This window comes from Periplaneta americana, chromosome 3 (assembly GCF_040183065.1).
Source record: "Periplaneta americana isolate PAMFEO1 chromosome 3, P.americana_PAMFEO1_priV1, whole genome shotgun sequence".
NCBI lineage: Eukaryota > Metazoa > Arthropoda > Insecta > Blattodea > Blattidae > Periplaneta > Periplaneta americana.
In genome coordinates, this window is record NC_091119.1 from 151,536,920 (window position 1) to 151,559,931 (window position 23,012).

General features: G+C 36.6%; 2 protein-coding genes across 3 annotated transcripts in view; one reads left to right on the forward strand and one right to left on the reverse strand.

Moving 5' to 3' along the window:
• LOC138696649 (reticulon-1-like) overlaps window positions 1-22,876 on the reverse strand; it is a 261,158-nt gene extending 238,282 nt beyond the window's left edge. The window contains exon 1 of the mRNA XM_069821869.1: window positions 21,508-22,876. Coding sequence (XP_069677970.1) covers window positions 21,508-22,711 — 1,204 coding nt within the window. The 5' untranslated portion in view covers window positions 22,712-22,876. The remainder of the gene's footprint in view (window positions 1-21,507) is intronic.
• lace (serine palmitoyltransferase long chain base subunit) overlaps window positions 1-23,012 on the forward strand; it is a 151,630-nt gene that overhangs the window by 95,699 nt on the left and 32,919 nt on the right. The gene's annotated exons all lie outside the window — the stretch shown is intronic.

Consider the following 23,012-nt stretch of genomic DNA (forward strand, 5'->3'; position numbering starts at 1 on the left):
TGGTTGGCTTACTGGGTGAGAAGAAACTGCCTACTAAAGGATGCACTGGAAGGAATGGTGAACTGGAGAAGAGTTCGAGGTAGAAGATATCAGATTATAGACGACATTAAGATATATGGATCATATGCGGAGATTAAGAAGGCAGAACATAGGAAAGATTGGAGAATACTGGGTTTTCGGTGAAAGACCTGCCCATGGGCAGAACACTTACGTAGCCTATTACTGTATGTGGTACTACCCCAGATCACATATAGATTGCTCATTCCTATGTTAAAATCGGTTGCACTTTGAAGAGAACAACCGCCAGGATCGCCAACCGTCCGCCGTAAATGAACACGAGATGGCAATACAGTCGCTAATGCAATTCAAATGGGAGTTATGACGTGACTCCTTATGTAACAACTAGATGGCAGCATAGTAAACCTGACAAAAGTTGTTACCGTCAAAGCCTATAATGCCGAGCAATCTGGGTATATAATGATCTAGGGTACTACTAAAACAGAAAAACGTAATAGAGCGAAACATCACATGAACCAGAATATTCCACAGCAGTAGCTATAGAAGCTCGAATCCTGGCGGCGGTAATTATTTACGATTCGCATCCCTCAAACTCGTGACAGCAAAAATGAAAGAAAGCGATAGAAGAATTGAATATACTCAAGACGTTCCAACAACTCCAAGAGGGTTGTCGATCTCGTATGCCACAGTTTAAACAAACGTTTTTCTTGTCTATCCAGGTTCTGACATTCTCATAGTAGTGTCACTACGAGTGTCATATTCAGAATATCTTGAAATAAATTAATAAACTGTGTTAAAACTCCACGCTGTCTGCTTATAAAGATACCGTCGCATTACATCCGTTGCTTATTCTAAACAAAATAAAAACAAATTAATTTGAAAGATACAATACGTATTAAGATAATTATATTATCGAAACTTATAAGAGAAAAACACTGTCCAACAAACGTGAAGAGAAGAAACGCTAGAAAGCCGAAAGAAGATAAATATTTAACATAAGATTGATTGATTGCAGATGTTTAACATAAAAGACTAAAATTCGTAACGTTCACGTGACGTCTGTGGACATTATATCCACCCCTGATTTCGCCTACGAAACTATTAAATACTTCCTACATATCTCGACTGCTATTTGGGCTGCCTAGACAAAAATGAATGGCTGAAGTCGAACACTCTATGCAAGGGAACATGCAAGCAGAGATATTCCTAGCTAAGCGTTGAAATTTTAGCACCAGGGATGGTTCTCTGTTATTATTCATGTAAGTTTTTTATATTTCCTACGAGAGTTTATCCAAAATTTATATTTAGACTTCTAAACTTAAACTGTATGAATACATGATTGGACTCTGATATCGGAGATGTCTCCACCTAAAACAACGCAGACATCACAATGACAGTCGTTCTCGACGGTGTAGTGGTTAGAATACCAGTCGTCTGATCCAAGTTCACGGGTTCAAACCCACCCGAGTTTTATAAGATAATAAGCATGTTCCTTCCAGGAGGAAAACAAAATTGTAGGTTCCGTATATTATATTTACGGGACGTAAAAGAATCTTTCCCCTGATAGAAATCTGCAGGAAAAATTTCGATGTTACTGATTCTGAATCTTTTCGTAACCCAAAATTCTGAAGATTAATATGCGATTTTTCTAGTTTCTTTTCTCTTTGTTATCCCATACGTATTCTTATAGGTAAGACTGGAGAATGCTGGGTTTGCAATAAAGGACCTACCTGTGGTCAGAAAACAATTAATGTACCTATATATTCTTAGTTTATACCGGGTGTTTCAAAATGAATATCGGGGTTTTAAGGCTTTGTACTATTTATTACATTTAACATAAAATTATAAATAATACACCAAATGAAAGAGCAACTCAAACAGTTTTGCTACAAGTGCTCAATGTGAAACCATTCGTCACACGGCACACATCGAGTCGATAAGCGAGTTCTTCCCAAACCTTGATCAGTGTGTCTGGAGTAATTGTTGCAAAAACTGTTTCAATCCTCTGTCTTAAGTCTGGTAAGTCAGCTGGTAGCGGAGGTACATACACACGATCCTTTATGAATCCCCAAAGATAAAAGTTGTATGGCGTAAGATCTGGTGAACGTGGAGGCCATGCGAAACAAGCTCTGTCATTCGGCCCCTTTCGGCCAAATTCAGCGGTCGGATACAACGTCGTTTAACCAATCGCATACTTCCATATGCGTCTCCTTAATATTCTCCACACAGACTCGCTGAAATTGCTAATTCACGACTAGCCTTCAGAACAGATTTCTTGGGGCTACGCGTGAAAGACTCTGTCACTCGTTCAACACGCTTTCTAACGGCAGACAGAGGAAACAGTGCATGCGCGTACAAAACTGTTTGAGTTGCTCTTTCATTTCATGTATTATTTATAATTGTACGTCAAATGTAATTAATACTACAAAGCCTTAAAACACCAATATTCATTTTGAAACACGGTGTATAATAACTTTATTTTTCCACTAATCGTATTTGAAACATTTTATTGAAATTGAATCATATCCCTTTATTCCTTTAAACATGACATTCATTCGCTCGTCCCAGAGTGAAAGGTCAGGCACCACTTTACGATACAGTAGAACGACTGATTCTCACGTCTCCCCCTTCTAGCTCGGAAAAGGTCAATTGCATTGTTTATGAAAATGCTCGTTAAAACTTGTAACATACTGCAATTCTAAAATTCTTCTAACCAATACGTAATCACAGACTCAATTTTTGTGAAGGTGTTCAATCCACAATATTTAAGCAACAATTTAAGACAGCGCCGTTTACACAACTTTGAATATTTCAATGTGTCGCAAAATGCTGAAAAGTAGTTTTAGAATGACGTATTTGTATTGCTGTCCCGCGCCGTAGTGTCGGGGTGTAAGGCATCATGCCTGAACTCACGTTGCGGACTGAGTAGTGGTTCGAGTCCTTATGGGGTAATAATTTTTCATGAAATTTCGGCCAGTGTATGGGATCGGTCTCCATGCAGTATCATGATAAATTTAGGGAGCTACGCTAAGAAGCGAAATCCGCTTTCGAAAACCAGCTATAAGTGCTTGGAGGAAAATCATGTTGACCCCCATATTGGTTGGATAATCGTCTAGTTCTGCTGAGACATGTGGACATAAGGCCAGCAACCAGTTAGGCCTTGGCCCCTCATAAATTGTCGCACAACGGATGATATATTTGTAATGTTAATAAGAAAAGAGCTTCAAGGAGTTAGTTGTTTTACTTTCAATAGTGGACAGATTAAAATTAGGCTTCGTATATGTCCCGTATTTTACGGGATCGCCCTTTATTATGAACTTATGTCCCGGCGTCGCGATGAACTTCCTCGGGACGCAGAATTGTACCGTATTTTGTGAATTTGTGTTTAAAATTCTTATTCTTAAACTTACAACATGTAATTGCAAGAAATCGATAGCTCTCGTTCATAAAAATGTCTTACCAATTGGCAATACTGTCATCTTGAGAGAACAGTGCCACTAACGGACGTGGTAATAACTATGATAGTATTGAAAAACTGTTTTCCCGGATTAGCTCCTATTAGACAAACGAAAAGAACAGGCTATGCTCATTTTTAAAGTGTTTTTTTTTTCAGTAAGGACTATGTGTAATTTCATAATTTGGTACAATAAAATCATTCTTTATTTGAGAAAATACATTCATCTGAGAAGTATATCACAGAGAAAGATAAATGATTTAGTGTAAAGTTCAATTTTTAAGATTGCTATACCCCATAATTAAGGTATATTCTTTTCTCTTGGCTGATGTTCGTAAATTAGAAAAGCAATAAAATCTGGTTGGTTTATTCAAACGGAAAGCGTCCCGTACTTTTAAAAATATATAAATTATACGAGGTGGAAGTGAAATAACCCTGCAGATTTTTAGAGCAAATAGCTCATGTTGTATGTAACAAAAAACTGTAATACCATATTGGTGGAAAGTTTATAGTCCTCTCAGAAAAAAATGTTCCCCCCCCCCTCCCAAATGTTTAACATCCTGTTATTCGGTAACTACTGTGAATTGGATCGTGATTTTCGTCCATATCGATAGAAAATCTAATAAAGAATCATTTATCCCCCTCGTATTTTAACAACGTGCAAATTTAATCTAAAAACCACTAATTTCAAACCATTGAACGGTGAAATCCACATCGCAACGTTGTAGCTAGGGAAGAGAGCGCGAGGCAGTACACGTACGCTGAGTTCGTTGACCTCTTACATCTGTATTGGGATACGAAAGGAAACTTTAGCGGCGAGGTTGCCAGACTGCTGGAAGTTACAACTTAATTTTCTAATTAACCATGCATTTAATCACAAAACGTAACATAGGTTTTCTATTCAATCAAGCGTACCCTATCGTCCCTTTCAATCTGCAGGGTTATTTCACTTCCACTGTTTATGTATCAGGGCTGGACACTAAGAGCAAATTCTACTCTCTCACGGCGAGCCATACGACTTCTCTTCAACCCCTTTCTTCCCCGCCGAACCCCGCATAGAGTTTATGAATATTAAGCGTCCTCGTTTAAAGTTTGGATTCGCTCCTGGTGCCCAGCCCTGGTATACTGTATGTGTGTGTGTGTGTGTGTGTGTGTGTGTGTGTGTGTGTGTGTGTGTGTGTGTGTGTGTGTGTGTATACACAGACGTGGACAAATTATTAGCAAAATTGAAGATTTTTATTATATATTTTTACAAAATATGATTCTTCAATTTAGACTACAGTTGACATTTTTGTGTATTTCCAAATTATTAGCAAAATTGAAGATTTGTATTGTATATTTTTCAAAATTTAACTCCTCAATTTGGACTACATTTGATATTTTTGCATATTTACAAATTATTAGCAAAACTGAAGGTTTTTATTGTATATTTTTACAAAATTCGATTCTTCAATTTGGAACACAGTTGACATTTTGGATATTTCCAAATTATTAGCAAAACTGAACATTTTTGTTTTATATTTTTACAAAATTTGACTCTTCAATGCAGTTGACATTTTTGCTAATTTACAAATTATTAGCAAAATTGAAGATTTTTATTATATATTTTTACAAAACTTGACTCTTTAATTTAAACTACAGTTGACATTTTTGCATATTTCTGTCTTCTGTAATGATGGAAATATGCAAAATTGTCAACTGTAGTCTAAATTGAAAAGTCAAATTTTGTAAACATAATTATCATAAAAAATCGTCAATTTTGTTAATAATTTGTCCACGTCTGTATATATATATATATATATATATATATATATATATATATATATATATATATATATATATATGAACCCCAATTATAATCATATTGATCATTTCAGTTAATTTGGCGTGCATCAAAACTTGCGCATATTTTAACCAAACAATTTTAATAGGAAACGAAATAGTCATAATAAACTTTTTAATATTTACCACCTTATTTACCTTACCTCGTTTAACCCCATTTCTTTGTACAGTAGGATAACAAAGTGTCAGGTCTTCCAAACAAGTGAAAGTTGGTTGTCTCTTTTTACTATGAAAAGCTGATAGCGTTGGTAATTTATTTAATAGGGCGCACGACATACCCAACGCAACTCAATCCAAACAAAGGCTGTATATTTGTAATGGCTTATTTAACAAAGCTTACGGCGAAGTTATCTAACGTCGGTGAAATGTGTGATGGCGAGACGGTTTCTCACGAAATGAATCCGAGAATTCGCCAAGGGATTATCTGATATTTTCAGTACAGTTGAGGAAAACCTTGGAAAAAGTCAAGCTATATAATCAGCTGGAACAAAACTTCTGATGTCTAACACAATTTGTTTTTTTTTTTTGTTTTTTTTTTTAAGATATACACACTATATTCAAATTTATAAATTTCTCCACATAGTATGCAATAGTGAGTAGAGAAAAAACTATGTACATAAAATCTACGTAAAGATTCATTTTTTGGCCCTACAGAATACGTCTGTTACGGTAACAATTAATATTAGAGGAGAAAAATTCGCTCCGGCGCCGGGGATCGAACCCGGATCCTTGGTTCTATACCGGATCACATATATATACAGCTCATTCCTATGTTAAAATCGGTTGCACTTTGAAGAGAACAACCGCCAGGACCGCCATCCGTTCGCCGTAAACGACCACGAGATGACAGTACAGTCGTTAATGCAATTCAAATGGGAGTTATGACGTGTCTCCTTATGTAATAACTAGATGGCAGCACAGTAAACCTGACAAAAGTTGTTACCGTCAAAGCCTATAACGCCGAGCAATCTGGGTATATATGATCTAGAGTTCTACGTACCAAGCGTTCTAACCATTGAACTACGCCGAAGTTCAATCCACAGCACCTTTAATATTAATTGTTACCGTAACAGACGTATTCTGTAGGGCTAAAAAAAATGAATCTTTACGTACATTCTTCGAGCAACAGTGCATATTATTGTGGAATCCCGGCCACCAAGTCACTCAACTGAGTGCGCTCCTTGTATAATGGCAATTGACTTAATATGAAAATGTCAACATACCTGTCGAACTTGGAGTGAGGCCACAAAGGAAAAAACACTGGAGGAGAGGGATTCGATCCGGTGATGTGGATTGAACTTCGGCGTAGCTCAATGGTTAGAGCGCTTGGTACGTAGAACCAAGGACCCGGGTTCGATCCCCGGCGCCGGAGCGAATTTTTCTCCTCTAATATTAATTATGTACATAAAAGTTGTCTCTCATACTTTATAATATTGCTACATAATATTCTTTTTCCATGCGGTCTTCTTAAATCATACGGTATTATATCTTGTATCACGTACAGCGAACGGGCGTCACGTCAGCACCGCTATGACAATGGATCCCATCGTAAGCTGGTTCAATGTACTCTTTTTTAATTTACAAGGCGTCTGTCCTCATTTAATACACAAAATTTCCTTCATAAATGAAAGAAGAATGACTCATATTTTCCGAGTTTAGCTCTCAGTCAATTAGTTCAACTGCCCGTGAAAAGACACGAACGACGGTTTAATCAGACAGGTTGGGAGTCACCTTGCAGGGCGTTGACTTGGCAACGCACTGCGCTGCTGCACACAATAAATTATGCTTTCATTTTAACACTGAGGCATAATAATCTTGAAGACTTGCACGATGCACCAAACGATGATTTAGCAATTACCACATTCAACGTCTACGTCATTCATCTGAGTGTACATACTACATCTCCATTACTCTCAATCAAAACTGAATTTATCCTTCTACCGTTTCAGAAATGCCTATACTATAATTTTACAACCCTAAATAGACTTATCTTATAAAATAGTCGGATTGCCTGCTAGCAGATATGATAAACTAAAATTCATCTAAGACCTCTAACCCTATGGTAGGCTGTAATGCATCTTTTCCGAGATTTACATTCTTCAAATCTAACTCTTCTAGTAATGTTTTACAATGCTATATGCTCCATGCAAGATGCTGAAACTGATCAGGAAGAAAAAAGGAATTTGTTGAATCACTGGCTGAGAAGAAAATGCCTACTGAAGGATGCACTGGAAGTAATGTTCCGGGCAGAAGAAGATATCAGATGATAGACATTAGGATATAAGCCCTATGGATCATACGAAAGATTGGAGAATACTGGTTTGCAGTGAAAGACCTGCCATTTGGCAGAACACTAAGTATGTATGAGTATGCTTTATGCATTTAGCTCGTCATTTCCAAAATGCTTATTTCTGCATCGAAAAAGGTTTGCAGATTATGTTAATCTTAAACATTCCAGTATATATTCGTATATGTAATAAAATTACTCTGACGTAATTCGCCTCACAGTATAGACATATCCTCATTTCGTTAGGCCTACTTCACAGGTTTGAAAAAAATTGCATTCAATTGAATACAAGCCCCATCAATTTGTATTTTTCAAAATTTTTTCAAAATAATAATTTGTTTGCAGGTTTTGTTTGAACACAACTTGCTCAAAGTTCTCGCTACCCGCACGTAAATTTTTTAAATTGTATTTTATTTAACGACGCTCGCAACTGCCGAGGTTATATCAGCGTCGACGGTGTGCCGTAATTTTGTCCCGCAATTCTTTTCCATGCCACTAAATCTAGTGACATGAGCTTGTTACATTTAAGTATACTTAAATGTCATCGACCTAAGCCGGGATCGAACCCACAACTTCGGGCACTGAAGGCCAGCGCTATACCAACTGTGCCACCCAGAGCGACATCGCACGTAAAGTCTGTAGAATATTTACCACTCAGTATGTAAAACATATTTCCAAACTGCATGGTAAATCTTGTTGAAGATAACAACACAGATGGATTGGTAAAAATTGAAACTATAGTGGGGTTGCAAATCTGGCTTTCGGGTAAAGCTCTCTGTGAAGCAGACTTGACGTAAAGCCTGGTTGTGAGTGTTCCGAGACTAGAGATTGATCACTCCCGACTAGAGATTGATCACTCCCGAAGTCAAGCAACCTTGAATCGCCACAGTTGCTTATACTTGACTGAATTTTTATCTACTTTCGCAACTGTTATATATGTATAAGCAATCAAATAGCCTATTTGAAACATCTCTACCTTTCAATGTATAATAATCCGTTCCCCAGTCTTTATTTAACTACTAGGCCCTTATTAAAAGGCTAGGAATTTTCTTTTCATATGTTTAAGATCAAGTGTGCAATCTCAAGTAAAAATATATTAAAGTTATGTTTCATGTTTCTTAGAAATGCAAATTTATTAGAATTTTTTTTATTTATATAACCATAGGTAATATCATATAATAGAACTGGAACATTTTGATAACTAAGATCTGTTCTGTTTTGTCTTTTTGTCTCGTTTAAACATTTACAGTATAATATTTATTTCAATGATGTAAGTTACTCAAAATTACGAAATCTTTCCACGCTGACCAAATGCTATTTCGAGAATGATGAGCGAGACTCGAAGCGCACGAGAATGACGATACGAGACTCGAAAGACAAATGCAACGAACACAGCGAGCGAGGCAGTTAGTTTTGTTCATCTCTAATACTTACCTCCCCTCCCTTATGTCCATGCCTGGATTAGACGAATGGAGAAAATTCATGATTCCATCGGGAATTGAACCAACGACGCTAACGCAAGCCCCGACTTTTAATGATATATTACATGCAACAACGGTGAAATTTTGTGAAATAATTCTCTACTAATTGGCTATAAAGTTCGTGATGTTACAAAATTAAATTTTCATATTTCTGAATTTAGTGCAACTGACATAAATTAAGATATCCGTTAAGACGTGTCTACTCTCACAGCAATGCAAGTTCCTCTGAGGTTATGCACCGATGACAGTGCTACATATTTGGTACAAAATGTGAACTTAAAACAGACATCTGGATGACAACTAGCGAGACGGAGTAACGTTGCGCATCAACGTCAGGTGCGCAGCGAGCTGCGGCATACGTCACCGTCCGGAAATAGAGAACGTCCTTATTCAAAATCTGCCTCTTGAATGGACAGCCTCGTTGCTTTATCAGCCGCGAGACGTGACGGTCCCGAGTTCATTACCCAGTCCGTCATGTGTCAAGTCTCCCATCCTTCCTGCCACTTCCATCGAGTCTTCCGATAATTAAACAAGGGGTGTACTTGAAGACACTTCGTTGGTACACTTGTTCCGTCATTCCTGTACTCGTTTCCAGTTTCTTAACCAAAGAAACACAAGTGCATTCACTTCGAAAAGGACTCGAAGTCGACGTTTTTACAAACAGGAACGATCTGTTACTTTCGTGACACGACGTTGTTGATGACAGAATTAATGACCAGTGAGATGACACCGTTGTTCCATGACGTTTGGCACACTTCATTCGACATAACGAACTTTTGCGTACTGTTAATTTTAACCTACGAGACATTTAACCAATGTTCACTTCACCTACTATATATTTTACAAACTGTTTGTTTAGCCTACTGGTATATTTCATATATTATTATTATTATTATTATTATTGTTATTAGAACATTGTATTATTAATGCCCATCATGCTACGTTTCCTGCAGCTTCTACCAGATGTTTCTTTCACTTGTGACAATCAATTTATATGACTGTACAGGCTAGAGGTTTGCAAGCCTTATATGACAATGCAGGCGATAGGGCATTTAGGAGTGGAGTACATCAGCTGTTAAGTCTGGCCTTCGTTCTAGTAGCAGATGTACCTTAAGCATACGACCAGCTGTATGAAGATATTCCATAACCGTTATTAGACATTGTAGATTATTTTAATATAACTTATTGTATATTCGAGGAAGACCAGGAAGGGGTAGACGACGAGCTGTACGTCCGAGGTATGCACCCCATTTATGGAACCAATGCAATGCAGTCATATTGCAAGAGCCAAAAACTAATAACGTTACAGAGGGATGGCATCGACGATTCCACTAATGGTTGGAAAACGTCACCCCTTTCTGTACTCAGTACTGAACGAAATTAAAAAAAAAAAAAAAAAAAAAAAAAAACAAGAAGACATGTCACAAATGATTTTTAACTCAATGCTGGAAGAAGAATAAGGGAGAGGCAAAGAATGAATTGCACACGAGTCAATCGGCGGTTACACAGTTACAATGAGTAGGCTATAAAGCTACGGGCCGAATAATAAATTATCTACGTTCCTGTGAGCATAACTTCGATTTGCAAGCATGAAATACAATTTAATAACACTCGTAAAATTTATCGGCCGCAAAATTATAAACAATACTTATGATACTTTCCCAAATATATATTTAAAAAAATAATTGTTAATATTATTCCTATTTAACTTGCATATTAAGTAGGCTTCGTAATTCAGCTACCTATAAACTGGAATGAGGTTGCCTGATTCAAAGTATATGTGACGTCACAGCACAGGTACAGGTACATTCGTATACAAAATAGTTACGCATCCTCTGCCCTCTTCCTCTAGAAAGTCAAAACCGGTACGCAGTCATAGTGAGTAGTCTTACAGATCACTGCTCTTACTAGTCGTATTATTTAAATAACTACATCTTTGTAGCTGATTGAAGGTTCATTGTAGAGGTAAAATGCCTTAGGTAAGGCGCTCAAGCGTGTAATATTGCAGGATATAGTTGAGAATATTTGAACTAATATTTTCACTGTTAATATAGAAAATATTACATATAAAAGTGAAAAGTAAACGTGACAAAAACAGTGCACTGAAAGACACTACAATACCAAAAGGCACAGAAAGTGTGTTGAACGTAATCTAAAAGAACCAGTACTGTCACAATCTGAATTTATGAAGATATTAACTCGACGTTTAGCATGGATTTGTGTAACCTACCATGATGTTCAGTACTAACATCCCAATTAATAAATTGTGTAATCAAGATGGATAATAAATTAAATAATCTACATTTTAAGGAATTTCTAGAAAAGTAGGTACATAGAAAATTAGCGAGTTTTCAGTGCTAAGCGACACATGCAATATCCTAATGAAATACGAAAAAATATCAGACAATAGGAATATCTTGTACTACATCATGCACCAATAACGTCATATACACGACATTCAAAGATATCTGACCCCCAATAATCGATCATTTTTTTATGTAAGTGTAACTTTTTTAGTCATTACTTCTATGAATAGATGGCGATGATAATAGTCGTATATAAATATACGCGCATTATAGAATTCAATTTTTCGTAACACTTTACTCATTGTAAAAAGTTGAAAACTGTTGATATTGTCAATTATGAGAATAAATTATGCTTAATCTACATAATAATTTTCCCTGGCATCATTTTAATGACCCCCAATAATGGTGCCACCTATTGAGAACTAGCGGAAATCTTTCAAAGTTTGTCAATTTTTTCTATCTTTGGTTCTGACTTATCCCGTGGTTGGAAAATTCGCTTACACGATCACAAAATCGTATGTCAGATATCTTTGAACGCCAGTTATTGAAATAATTTCTTGCAATATAAAATCATTTCAAATGACATCCGCATATGTTCAAGTTCCGTAACTTACGAATGCACGTTATTATTCACTGCAAAGATCACTACGAAAATGAACATCACGGTTCAAGCATGTGTTTACTAACATAGCTTCAGAATGTCGGGAATTGACTGTACTACACGGACACGCAGCAACGACATGTTTGTTTATATCCTTATCCGTTGCATTACCTATGTTCGGCGTACTATATACCCAATGTGTCCTTAACTTCAGTCTTTAGGTAGCTGGAATACGAAGTATATGTATGTCGAAATATGCTGTAGGTTACATTGGAGTAGGCAAAATGTCGTGTGTCATCTTGCAATAGGTGAAATGACCCAAGTGACAATTGTGTGCCAATCATCCGGAAACAAAAGCCGAATATTACCATAATTTATATAATTAACATTGAAACGTTTACATACAAACCTAGTACCGGTAATATAAAAATTTCAGACATGTCTTCCGAAATTTTCACTCCTTTATCATAATTACACAGACGAAAACCACTTCATTCAGCCGAAAAGAAAAATATATTTCATCTAACGCACACATCCTTAAATCATTTCTTTGGACAAGTATTACTAGCGAAAGAGAATGATTTCCGACCCTACACTTATGACTGGAACCCTCGTTTGGCAAAATCTTTGACGTGAATACTCAGGTCGGAGTTAAACGATAAGAAATTCGGTTCGCTTGCCTAGCAGTGGCCTATGACATCTGGACATTAACTCGGAATGAGGTAATAAAGTGTTGCAGAGTTCCGGCCCTTTTAATTTCTTTAACGCCGTGCTATTTACTCAGAACCTCAACGACACTCAAAGCAGAATCAAACATATCAAAGGCATGTCGCAAGAGTATCATAAGTTAGCGAGAGTTTATACGAACGCTATATAATACATTAAAACAGTAGATACCGACAGTGCCTTGTCAGTAGTTTAATACCGTAATTTAATATTTACACTTCAATTCCTATGTACTGAAATATCATATCGGATTATACCAAATTAAAACGAACCGCAATGGACCACAGACATTTCTTACGAGACGGAATAGAAAGATTCCTGAAATTCACGAACAGGAACGCCGAGACGTTCCGGTCCATTTCGAGCCTGAGTTCGAGAAAGAGTAACGTGAGAGACAGGAGTAGCTTGACACATAGAGCATGAGCGAACATTTCACTGGGATTTCTTATGCGATGTGTCCGCTATTAATAAATTGACAACATAGGCTCTGAGACAGTGTAACAAAACTAGTCTTGCCTGGCCAGCGAGTTAAATGTCGCTTTGCGAATCAGCAAACAGCTTATCATTAATTTTTTCTGTTATTACTTTTCAATTATATCTACAGACGGGCACAATATGAAAAAAAATTTGTCAAAATATGAAATAAGTATTTAAATGCAAATATATTTTCGTTCCTAAACCATCTGGGTTAGATTTACATAATAATTATTTACAAAATAAACCTTTTAACTGAAGAACTAGGCAACTGAACTTTTTACAAAAAGATAATTACATTACATGCTTACATTGTTTGGACTCAATCAACACTGCTTACAATACATCACAAGTAAGTTTTATATTTTTCTGGCAAAAGATTACACCTATCTATCAAGTTGCAAACAATGTAGAGAAATTAAGTAGAACAGCACAATTGAGCTGTTTAAATAATTTACACGTATATAAGTAGACATAGCAACACTGAAAACACTTTCACTGGATTCGAAAAAAAGGAGCAAAGTTGAAATAGGAATCACTTACATTGTTTCGGCTTCTCGAATTCATTAACGCTACGAGTTCAATGATTTTAAAGAGGAATTTAGAAAAATATAATAGCATTTTATGAAGTATGATTTTTATCATTAATTGGATTCCATACATCGGGGATCGTGAAAATTTTTGTTCTCATACCGCTAACAGGAGTGGTTCAGAATATTAAATGTCATAATTTGCTTGTCACTAATTATATATAACCAAATCTTTCGTAATATTTGTAGGCCTACTTCAAATATACTGCATAACGTAAATACGAGTGAACTTTGAATCTTGAATATTACTCGACCAAGGCCAGTGGAGTCCTGTAGCCCAGAGCCGTGCGCTACTGCTCCTGCGTTTGTAGTACCGCATCGCGATAGTTCACATTACGCCCATGGCTCCACTAGCCTTGGTCGAGTAAACTAGATGGCAACACACTAGTTGACCAGTATACAAAATTTTGTTGAATTTTCTTTTATAATTAATATATGTATTAGAGTCAACCAAAATACCAATTATTGGCTAGTCTACTAAATTGAAAACCTCACCCAGTCTGAGTTGTTTCTAATAGGTTAAGTTGAGAATGCTGTATCAACTGCAGTTACCTTGCGTCGATCAAATCATTAACAGCGAGATGTTATTTTGGAAATGTAAGTCCGAGGATGGCCCACGGGATCACCTGACATTCGCCTTACAGTTTCAGAAAATCTCGAAAACCAAGTAATTCAACCATTCCGAGATTCGAATCCTGCCTAGGACTCGCGTTACGGAATGCGCGCTGGTTCGAGTCCTCATGGGGGAAGAAATTTTCTTATGAAATTTCGGCCAGTGGGTGCCTACCCAGCATCGTGATGCACTTGGGGAGCTACGATAGGTAGCGAAAATCCGGTTTCGCAAACCAGCTATAATGCCTGGGGGGATCATCGTGTTAACCACACAATACCTCTATTCTGGTTGGATGATCATCCACCTCTGCTTCGGCATGTGGACGTGAGGCCAGCAGCCGGCTGGTCGGTCTTGGCCCTTCATGGGCTGTAGCACCATGGATTTACTTTTTTTTTACTTCACTTCCTCGGTTGTAGTTTCCATAGATTTCTTACGAGGCCGAGTTCGATTTCAAACTTACATTAAGATGGTCACTGTTGATTATCGCGGTCAACATCATCAAAGCAACTGGCGATAATGAATGTGTTCATGCCTTGTCTAACGCTCTAATTCTGCCTAGTATGATTCGCCTTTCAAACCATTATAAATTCGTAGAATGCAACAGTGAACCTCGGAGCTCACATTGTTTCTTACACACTGTCCCTTGCATGAACGCGTCTTAGACCACGTTTCCTCTATAGTTTTCCATTGATTCATTCTACCACAGCGACTATATAGTGAAACATGCGTGATTAATTTTTTTTATTATTTTGTACTTGTATGAAATCAATATATTATACATTGTTTGTACCCGCAAAAAGCACGCGATTATGTCGGTAGATTAATAGACTATTTTTATCTACTCTGACAAACCCGAGTGAATACACAGATCTGAATAGCTGAATCAATCAATTAAAGAATGGAACGGGAAAAGAAACAATTAAGAGGTAGTGCGCGAAAAAGCTTCCTTGAAAACGACGCGTCCTTGCAAAGGAAATTTAAACTAAGAGGAAATGTGTATGTGAGCTCAAAACCTATTGGCCACTTGTCTCGTTCCGATTTTCGCCGTTCCATTTGAAGGAACATTGGAGAACTTTGAAGAATTAATGCTGGAAATGGACGTAACCTAGTAGCTACCACATGAGGGAGAGACATCAATTTTTTTTATCGAAATATAAACATTCAGCACTTTCAGGAATGAAAATACGATTTTTTGACATACCGTCTGTCTGTCCGTCTCGGTTATAGCACAGCCATTTCTTCTAAGCTATTTGACGGATGTAATTCATACATAGCTGGACCGATCGTTGGTGATCTGATGTATCCGACTAAGTCTGACCGTAACGATCATGGCAATCCAGCAACTACTAAACTAGGGAAATGATGACGATTCAAATAAATGTTTGATGTAGCGAGATGGCTCAGTGGTAACGCACTGGACTAGCATTCGGGAGGTCGCGGTTTCGATCCCCGGTGCCGATCAATATGGTCGAGGTCTTCCGTCGTTCTTCTCGACTAAATATAACTTATATTCAGTAAAATTCAATGCGAATGCCGGATTGACCCCAATTTCCACGGAATATACAGTACAACAGCAACACTCCCAGAATCGCGACAAGACCTTGGAGCAGAATAATGTAAATAAATAAAGATAAAAGGTAAGGTTTATCTTTATCTGAATATTAGGGAAGTAAAATAATATCACTAATTACAAAAGAAACAATAATATAGTTATTTCAAACAATACAATAGACATACTACATGGGTCAATATTGGTTATGAAATAGGCCTCCGTAAAAATATTATAAAAGGAAAGTAAACATATATGGTACTATATGAAGTTTTTACACGCAAAATACACAAAACTCTGAAAGGTAGAAAATAAACAGAAGACTGAATAATACAAAAGATTGAATAATGTAAGTTCACATACACATAATATATATAAATCCCACAAGGGTAGCTGTCCTTCAGTAAGGGTTGCCAAACGACACAGCATACTAAACAAATAAAAATAAAAATAAACATTTATGTAATGATTGTTATTTTCAGATGGAAGCTACCCTTGGGAAAGTACGTTTATTCAATAATTTTTAGTAATCAGATAGAATATAAAGAAACTTAGGTGTACAGGTGATTACGTAAAACCTGAACAGAATATTTCATTACGTCTACAGCAATAATTTTCAAAATTTTTAAAGGAATTCCAAAAGACTTGACACATTCAATTGAGAATTTTGGAATTGTTCCCCTTGCTCCGAACAATAATCCAAATACTTCAATCTGTCCTTGTAGCTATATAATAATAATCCCTTAAATATTCAATTGTAGGGTCATAGATGGTCTTCTTTTCTTAATGTATTGCTATGGGTTGTTCAACTGCAATTTCAAAGGGCACAATGGGATCAATGATAATTGCTGTGTCAGTTCCTCTATCAATGGCAATGATAGGTGTAAGTAATCTATTAATCTTTACAAAGTGAAGTAGAAAAAATTAAGATGGAAAATATTATACTCGTATATATTGTAGGCTACATACAAAAATTACAGAACGCCTCCTATCTTCTTTTTCTTCAATTTCGAATTGTGGTTAGGACAAACACAATGATCAAAAGCTTATTCTTATAAAGGGTACAGCATGACAAGAATAAAATATTTGAGTCGCTTCATATACCATTCCGAGACAAAAATTTAATCGTCCATGCATAAATAAGTAACTGTATACCTCTGATTAGTCAGAAGAACCATGTAAGGGGCGAAGAGGGAACTAACACTCCTTTGTACTACATGGAGGCAGACTGGTCACCTTCACACTCCAGTTATTTTATCCGAGATAAAAAGACAGACCTATTGGATATGAAGCTAGGTGGGTTGTAGAGCAATTTCAATGCCATGAACTGAAAGTAAACCCTGCCCATCCAATTCACTTGATAGTTTGAATTGAGTAGAAGGCAAACTGAATAGTAAGAAGTCTGAAAAAATGATGAAGGTTCACCTGCCCTTTTGTTAAGCACATACAGTGTATGAAATAGGTAAATAAATAAAAATTTATTTTCAAATTATACACCAATACCTACTTAATTTCTCATAAAATTGACAATTTATCAATCCTGTGTAATTATATCCAGTTTACATACTTCAATAACTTACAGCATCAAAGCTTTTCACGCTGCCATCAGTGTCTGAGAATAAATTACGGTCGCCACAACCAAATCAATAATTGTGCACTTAAAGCACTGGGTTTCAACCATTGTACAAAATCAAAAATAAAATGAGAATAAATTACACTAGAGCAAAACAGAAAGCGGACAGACACTTTATAACATCCAAAATAAAATAAAATAAACAAGAAAGTGGAATAAAATTATATTTTAATTTAAATATGAATGAGAGATGGGTTATTTTACGACGCTGTATCAACATCTAGGTTATTTAGCGTCTGAATGAAATGAAGGTGATAATGCCGGTGAAATGAGTCTGGGGTCCAACACCGAAAGTTACCCAGCATTTGCTCGTATTGGGTTGAGGGAAAACCCCGGAAAAAATCTCAACCAGGTAACTTGCCCTAACCGGGATTCGAACCCGGGCCACCTGGTTTCGCGGCCAGACGCGCTGACCGTTACTCCACAGGTGTGGACAAATGAGAGATGTGTCATGTGGCCTACAGATTTAAGGTCATGAGACTGAACAGTTTTCGAGAACAACAAAATGTATTAAATTATGCGCTGAAATAAAAAAATAATGCAACAGGAATACGAAAGCACTGATATTATACTGGCTTATCTATTTAATATTCTGTGCCAACACACAGTGCTTACTGATAAAATGTTGAAATTAATGAAAAAGGTAAAGCGATAAAGTCATGAAGATAAAGTTGTGGACTTCACTGAATTAATGTCTAACGAAAGGTAGGTAATTATAGGCCTATATGGGGTTGCATCTCTCTGTCATGAAGAATACTAATTACATAATAAAGCTTACATTTCCTAAGTTGTTATTCAAAATCAGTTATATTAAAACACACATTACACCATTTAAAAAAGTATACAGTCCAGAAAGATTGTTGTAATATTTCAATTTAACTATATTCTACAAATAATAATCTGATTTCTTGATATAATTACTAATTTGCATCCATACACAGTATATGCACATTTTTTAAGTCTCCCACATCAAGAAATTGGTGTGAAGAGTCTTACAAATTTCATATTAATTTAAAATGTGCCGATAGCTTAATATATTTGCTATAGGCCTAAGTTAATCACAATTTATATTAGAATATTTTTAAGAGTTTCTTCAGAAAGAGTAAAATTCAAATAACATAATTAAGATGATCTATTTATGTTACATTTAAAGCACGGGTAAGCAAAAAGTTTCAGTGAACTGTAATGTTATCAAATGTGATGGGATAAAATAGTCTGAATGTATCATTGTGACACATATAACTTACAAGGAAGAATGTTTGTATAAAAATTGGTACAGATTTCACTAGGCCTACTGCAAACAGAGGAAAGTAACATAGTGAGAATAAAAGGAAATTTACAAACTATATTACAACCTTATTTATTAATTTTCCGTAATTATTTATTTCAGCGATAAGCTACAGTTCTATTTCTCTACTTCTTCCTGTGTGACGTCCATCCAGCCTTGCTTCAGACTACTCCTTACTCTCCAGAAGTTAGGTTAGGTTTGGTTGAGTTAGGTTAGGTTAGTTATATTATTTTCTTAGGTTATATTTTAAAAGATGCTATGTCACAAACACTATGCATTATGTGAAAAATGCAACACTTATCTGACTGTCGTGTAGATGTCTGAAGTTTATCCCCACCCTAAAACCTCCCCATTCCTAACCTCTTCCGTTAGTTTCTCTTGGGGCACATTGGGGACGTCAATAACTACGGTATCGTTTAAGTAAATAATTACCCAATTTTCTGGCAACAATCGTTACTGTAGCTGCCTTCGAAACAAAATTAAGCTGAAGCTCTTTTCGTATATTCAAGGTCCACAGAAACTCTGTCCTTCAGGCACCAGGCTACATATAAAATTACCCAGACATTTCTTAACAATTGCGTTACCATATTAAGGTAGTGATCACAGAGGAAAGGCAAGTTTTCGTAAGGTCGAATCAGTGACAAATTAGGTTAGGTTAGTTTAAGCTTTTGATATGCCTTGCATATACTTACAATTGTCTACGAATGTCACTAACCCACCCAAACCCCGTCTCTCCCATGTTTTAACGGGCGTTCCTTGCTAATCCACCTTCCTTTGGTAACGCTATTGTAAAGATTTAACATTACCTGAAATTTCATTGTCCAGGTACCCTGCTTCGCAAGTAGATGTAGTTACCTACAAGCCCTGTAAGCTTTATTCTTTGATATCTCACTCAGAAAATTAATTAAAATATGGTTTCTTATATTATTGCCAAACTTCTAAAAATGTTTACAGTTCGTTGAATATTGTAGAAAGAAAAATAACTAATTTAACAGTATTAGATATTAGATGTTAAAAATATAGATTTGGGGCTGTCAGGACAACTTAACCCATCTTTGAACATTACACTATGATTTAATTTTTCTTCGTAAAAAGATAGACTTTGCTTTTCTTACGAGACAAGCGAGAAATTCAGATTCCATAACATTACAAGACTTACAAAGATGCAGATGCATTGAAAAACACTACCGTACGAATGTCAAGAAATAAAACAACATAAGCCTGCCCCGACAAGATTGCAGGTATGTGAAATGAAGTTAAGTACCCAAGTAACTGGGGGAAATCTAATTAATTAATGTGAAATGGTTCTTCATATTTTATACAGCACTTAATAAGGTTCTACTGGCGCTAATAATTAACAATATATTTACCAGTACTAGAAATTTATGAGCAATAATACAAATTGAACAGAACCTTATTCAAGTGGCTAGTGCATCAATTTTTCATGACAAAACTGGGCTCACATCTTGGTGAATCGAAGGGTAAAATCTGTGGAGCAGAAGGATGGAACTGAAGCTAGTTGTTTCATGGTTTCTTGTGGTATCAATTCAAAATTGTTTGGTAATTACTGCTAATATTATGGTCGGTGTGAAAAGCAAAATGAGTTAACTTCACTCCATTCACCAGTTAATGTATAAGTATATTAATATAATAGTAAATTCCTGGATGAAACAATATGCCCCACAATACAAGCAATGAATAGGGATCCCTGGAATTGGAGAAACTCTGAACAAGAAAAACTGCAATGAACAATACGTATCTTCGGTCAGCATTGATAGTATCTGAGAGCAGCTCTGATTAAATATTTCCTTCTTTTGAAAAATAGCTAAGTAGGCTATTTATTTTAGACGGCAGACTTGGGCAAGATTGAAAGTATTTAATGTCCAAGTACCGTACCTTCCTTTCTTCTTTTTAGTTTAAAATCATATCGATATCAATGAAGCAAATGATGTGTTTGTATCCTAATATCTGAAACCAAACAGACCACACTGTGATTAAAGTGATAGCTTTATGAAAGTGAAGTTAAACTCAAAGATCCGAAATTTTTCATAGGTAACTTATCCCAAGCAGCCTACCATCAGAAAATTACACATCTATTGGGCATCAAACCACGGTTATGTTAGTAATTTAGGTTGTCTTCAGCTGATAGTGTCGACAAGACCATAACGATGATACCACAACCACCACCACCACAACATAAGGTTGCTCTTCATAGAGGGTGTGCTTCCGTACAGGGGCAGTGGCAGTGGCATTTCTCTAAGGTTAGAGCCCAGTTTAGATGTGTGTGTGTATTAATCGAAAAAAATGTCATATAAAAATGCGTCCTATTCTCAATATTTTCTAGCCCCTAATTTTCGATTAATACACACACACCTAAACTGGGTCTAACCTTAGAGGAAATGACACTGCCCCTTACGGAAGCACTCCCCAATGGGCACCAATTACTTCCCACAAACATCAAGCTTTAAGATATGGCCCTTCTTTGTTTACACCAACCAATGGGACTGCTTCCAAGATGACTGGATACCGGTATATGTACATACTACAATGTTATTTTTCCGTGGATTAAAACTGATAATCATAATTTGACCTTAACGAATACTTAGCAAATTATCTACCTCACAGTAAATGCAACATGTACTTACCAAGACCCATGGAATGGAAGAGCTGAATCGGTTTGATTTCCTCATCGTCTTCTATATTAGACTTCACTGTTGACTCTGTTGGTGTGGGCTTGGCGCTTGGAACTGGTTTAATATTTGGCTCTGCAACAGGAACTGTCTCTGGTTTCAAACCTGGCTCAGAAACGGCTGCAACTGGCTTCACTGGTTCAGGAGCACTGGGTAATAGTTTAACGAGGGGTTCAGCAATTACTGATGTGGGTTTTACTTCAAGTTCTGGTTCCTCTTGAGATTTTTCTTCGTGGAAAGGAAGATCATCATCGTCATCTTGGACACTGAGAGAGGATTTTGAAGAACCAATTTCATCTGAAAACTTTTCTTTAAGCCTAAGATCTGACTTTGAAGGAATCAGTACAGAATCAGAATCTTGAAAGTTATCATGGTACTTGCCAATGTCTTGAGATGAAGAAGAAGTCTGATCGTCAGAAGGATTGGGTTCTGTTGGCAGGTTTCCAAAATCCGATTCCGGAACATCAGATTTAATTTCAGATTTCAAGAAATCAACTTCTGCAGTGAACTTGCCAGGTATGTCAGCATGGCTGCTCAATGCCTCTTCTCGTTCTGTATCCATAAATGCTTGCGAAAGAGCTTTCTGGTTGTCTAGTTTACTGGCATCAAATTCAGAATCAAATTTAGACACCAGTTTTTCACCTGTTGATATCAACTGATCAGCTTCTGGTTTGGAAGCAGATCCTGTTGACAATCCTAACAACAGATCTTGGGTCTCCTTAGGTAACAGTTGTTCTGGAAGTTCGGAAGATTTAATAACATCATCGCCTCCTATTAAAGGTTTAGATGAATCGATCAATGTGTCGGAAGACAAATTAAATTTTCCATCTCCAAATTCTGGAATATTTTTAGCATCAGCAGCAGATTCTAGCTTGGAAGCTGGAAGGAACGAGAAGTCTGACGTGTTTTGTCCTACTGAAGAAGCAACGTGACCTATTTCCGAAACAATTTCAGGTTCGAGATTTGAAAGACTGTCCATCTTATTCTGCGTACCTGGCCCTTGAAATTCTTTTACAGGGGATGATTCCGGCTCTAAATGCTCAAAATCATCAATCGACTCGTTATCCCTACGCATTCCTGTTGCTTCAGATGGATGGGAGGGACTGATATTGCTCACCTGCTCTTTAAAATCTTCGCTTTGCAACTTCGTAGTATCCATATTGAGATATTAAATGCACAGAATATTTTGCACAAATTATTTCACAACTATCACTTGTACACTTTCTTATGGTACGATACCTAAATGAGTATAGGAATATCCTCCTCCGTGTGCTGTAGCTGTCAAATGTCACGAGCGAAAGCCGGTAAAATCACGCACTCCCTCTAGCAGGATGACTCACAAGGAGGGGCACAGAACAATGTCAAAACAATGACTTGGATATTACAAATAATGAAATTATTACCACACAATAAATTACTGGATATCAAACTATTTGACTGTATTTTTAAGCAAAATAAAC